Here is a 3,116-nt window from a genome sequence, read left to right as displayed (position 1 = left end):
GACACACACACACACAGACACACACACAGAGACACGCACACACACACACACACACACACAGACAGACACACACACACATTAGTCCATCTACACACAACAATAATCCATCATGATGATCAGCTGATTAACTCCACTGGAACTCACTCAAGTTCATATTGCTCTCTTAATATCTTCTTCATGCCTTCTAGTGGCATTTATCAGATTAGAGCTGGACGATGATATAGTTTGATTTTGTGGCGATATAAAGAATCAAGCCGTTGAGATCTGCTGTTTAACTGCAGCTGACGGGAATAAATAAAAGGTTTTTAATATCAGCACGTGTGTCTCATGTCTGTAGCAGAAGTCACGTGTTTGAATTCATGTCAAAATCTGAGGGAATGAACAGCGTCATGACGTCTCATCGCACAGTATACCTCCATCATTAGTGTCTAAAAGACCGTTCACAACAATGATAAAAACACACAGAAACAATATCACTGGAATCACTTTCAGAGCGTTTTCTTCCAGCTTATGAATGATTAAAATATGGACAGCCAATCAGAATCCATCATGCTTTAAAGCGCTCAAGCATTTAAAGCGACAGGCGACAAAACTGCAAAATACTGTAAATGTTATCATCTGCTGGTGTGAACACTAATATATATATGAATATATATTTCTCATTATAGTTGATGTTGATGTAGTTATTACTATAGTATCATTCTTGGTGTGAACAGGTCTTAAAAGCATCCCATGATGCACCTGATGAATGTCCAAAGTGATGAGAGCTGGACTGGAGCTGCAGCAGCTCAAACATGTTTTGATCACTGCATCATCAGCGTGATTCCAGCACTGCACTGTTATAAAACAATCACGAATGCATGTGCAGCTGCGTCATACTGAAGATCATTTATGCCATGGGATAAAAAATTAAATAAAGGTAAATGCAACTTTTTATCTTATGATTCTGACTTTCTCAGAATTACAAGATTTTGAGGAAAAAAAAGGTTCTTACAAAAAACTCTTTTTTTTTAATTCTGTGGCAGAAATAAGCTTCCATAGTGTCTAAACCTTTAACCTGTGTGTGTGTGTGTGTCTGACCTGTCTCTCTCTCTCACAGGCCCTGAGGAAGCAGCAGACGGGGGTCCTGACGCCTCAGAGCTGCCCACAGAGATGCCTGCACCTAAATTAGTCATATGAATGGGTCCATGCTATGAGCAGAAAAACACAACAGCATTAACACACACCCTCATTTACATCACACACACACATCAGTGACTCATCATCTCTCACTCACACACAGCACTCTCTCACAGACACTCACTCACACACACACTCACACTCACACACACATCACTGACTCATCATCTCTCACACATACACACAACTCACTCTTACACAGAAGAGGAAAATCACATTTACAGACAAACACATGAGCAGTTCCCAACTTCCCATCATTCACTGCAGGAACCCTAGTGAGCTGCTGTATGCTAACGGCACAGACCAATTAAACTAAAAACAAAGTGAAAATAGAAAATAAAACACTAAAGCTAGTATCTTAATGATTAGGACACACGTCAGGCTAACGAGCAGCACACAAACACGGATGATGTATGTACTGCTGTATTTCAGCACTGCGGTCAGTACTACTGCTCTCAGACCAGCACCCGTGATGCTGTCTAGTTAGGCGGCTCACTAGGGTTTGAGCTTTTATCTGCTGTCATTCATTACAAATAAACTGCCAACAAACACTTCAGGTACTCATGACCCCAGAGATCAGAGGTCACTTCATTACAGGCTCCGCCCACAAACTGCTGTCACCATGGCAACAGGCCGCTGACCTCACGCACCTGCAGAAACACAGTAAAGGCAGACGGTGATGAGCGCAGCGTCCGGCGTGTGCCAGAGCTCACCTGGTATCCCAGCAGGCCGCTGTTCGTCTCGTCTGGCACCTCCTCCGTGAAGCGGCGCTTCTGCGGCGGGATGGGCAGAGCCACGGTTGTGGGCGGAGCCATGGTTGTGGGCGGAGCCACGGTCGTGGGCGGAGGGAACAGAGCGGGAGGAAGAGTCTGGAGACAGAGACAGACGCTTGAGGAGACGGATGACAGACGGCGGTGAACAGATGCGTGTGAGCGCATTACCTGTGCCGGGACGCTCGCGGGGGTGATGGGATACTGTGCGGTGGGGACGGGGCCCGGGGCCGGAGCCACCGGATACTGAGGAGCGACGGGCTGCGGCGGCGGGATGGGGGCGGGGTAGGAGGGCTGGAAGCCCGCGGGGGGGTAATACGGAGGCTGCGGCGGGATCCCGTTAACAGCAGGAGGATGAATGAATCCTGCTGACAGACACAGCACTCAGTCAAAGCATGGGAACGCTCACGCTTCCGGTCACATGACCTCACATGAAAACCAATGATGTCAAGAGATGCTGCTGAGCAAATGCGCTTTTTTTGGGATACTGCAATCGTCAGTCAACAAATAACATTACATTTTTAATAGCTTTAACGTTTGTTCTGGTCTCCCACATTCACATGTGTTTGAAAGAGAGTCATTAAATCAGAAGTGTAGCACGATCACTACTGACAACTGCTTTCAATGGAAACTAACTAAAGCCTGCTCGTTAAGAATCGAGAAAAAAAATAAAAAATAAAAGGTGAAATAACAACAAAATTGACAAAAAAAGGGAATTTCCCACATCATTTGGATTTTAGATGCAGTGAAGCATCATGTCCTGCCTGATACACGAAATAAACACGACGTTTACATAGTTAACTCCTTTTATTCTCGTCTCCAGCAACATCCGCCATCATCGTCCCTCACACACACACACAGAACCTGCCCGCACACATGCATGTGCTTTTCTGTGTGTGTGTGTGCGCGTGTGTGGGTGAGTGATTGTCTCTGTGTGAGAGTGTGAGTGAGTGTGTGTGTGTGTCTCTGTGTGAGTGTGTGAGTGAGTGTGTGTTTGAGTGTGTGAGTGTCTGTGTAAGTGTCTCTGTGTGAGTGTGTGTGTGATTGTCTCTGTGTGAGTGTGTGTGTGTCTCTGTGTGAGTGTGTGTCTGTCTCTGTGTGAGTGCGTCTCTGTGTGAGTGTGTGTGTCTCTGTGTGTGTGTGTGTGTCTCTCTCTCTCTGTGTGTG

The 3,116-nt window shown here is 46.0% G+C and overlaps 1 protein-coding gene across 1 annotated transcript in view; it reads right to left on the bottom strand.

Annotated features, from left to right (window-relative positions):
* The window catches only part of khdc4 (KH domain containing 4, pre-mRNA splicing factor), a 7,706-nt gene that overhangs the window by 1,058 nt on the left and 3,532 nt on the right, over positions 1–3,116 (bottom strand). Inside the window, exons 9-11 of the mRNA XM_016559007.1 lie at positions 2,121–2,314; positions 1,830–2,048; positions 1,081–1,190 (exon numbers count right to left, since the gene is read on the bottom strand). Coding sequence (XP_016414493.1) covers positions 1,081–1,190; positions 1,830–2,048; positions 2,121–2,314 — 523 coding nt within the window. The remainder of the gene's footprint in view (positions 1–1,080; positions 1,191–1,829; positions 2,049–2,120; positions 2,315–3,116) is intronic.

Source organism: Sinocyclocheilus rhinocerous, unplaced genomic scaffold, assembly GCF_001515625.1.
Source record: "Sinocyclocheilus rhinocerous isolate Xijiao unplaced genomic scaffold, SAMN03320098_v1.1 scaffold828, whole genome shotgun sequence".
NCBI lineage: Eukaryota > Metazoa > Chordata > Actinopteri > Cypriniformes > Cyprinidae > Sinocyclocheilus > Sinocyclocheilus rhinocerous.
The sequence above is the reverse complement of the archived record's forward strand: the minus strand, read 5'-3'. Positions and strand labels throughout refer to the sequence as shown.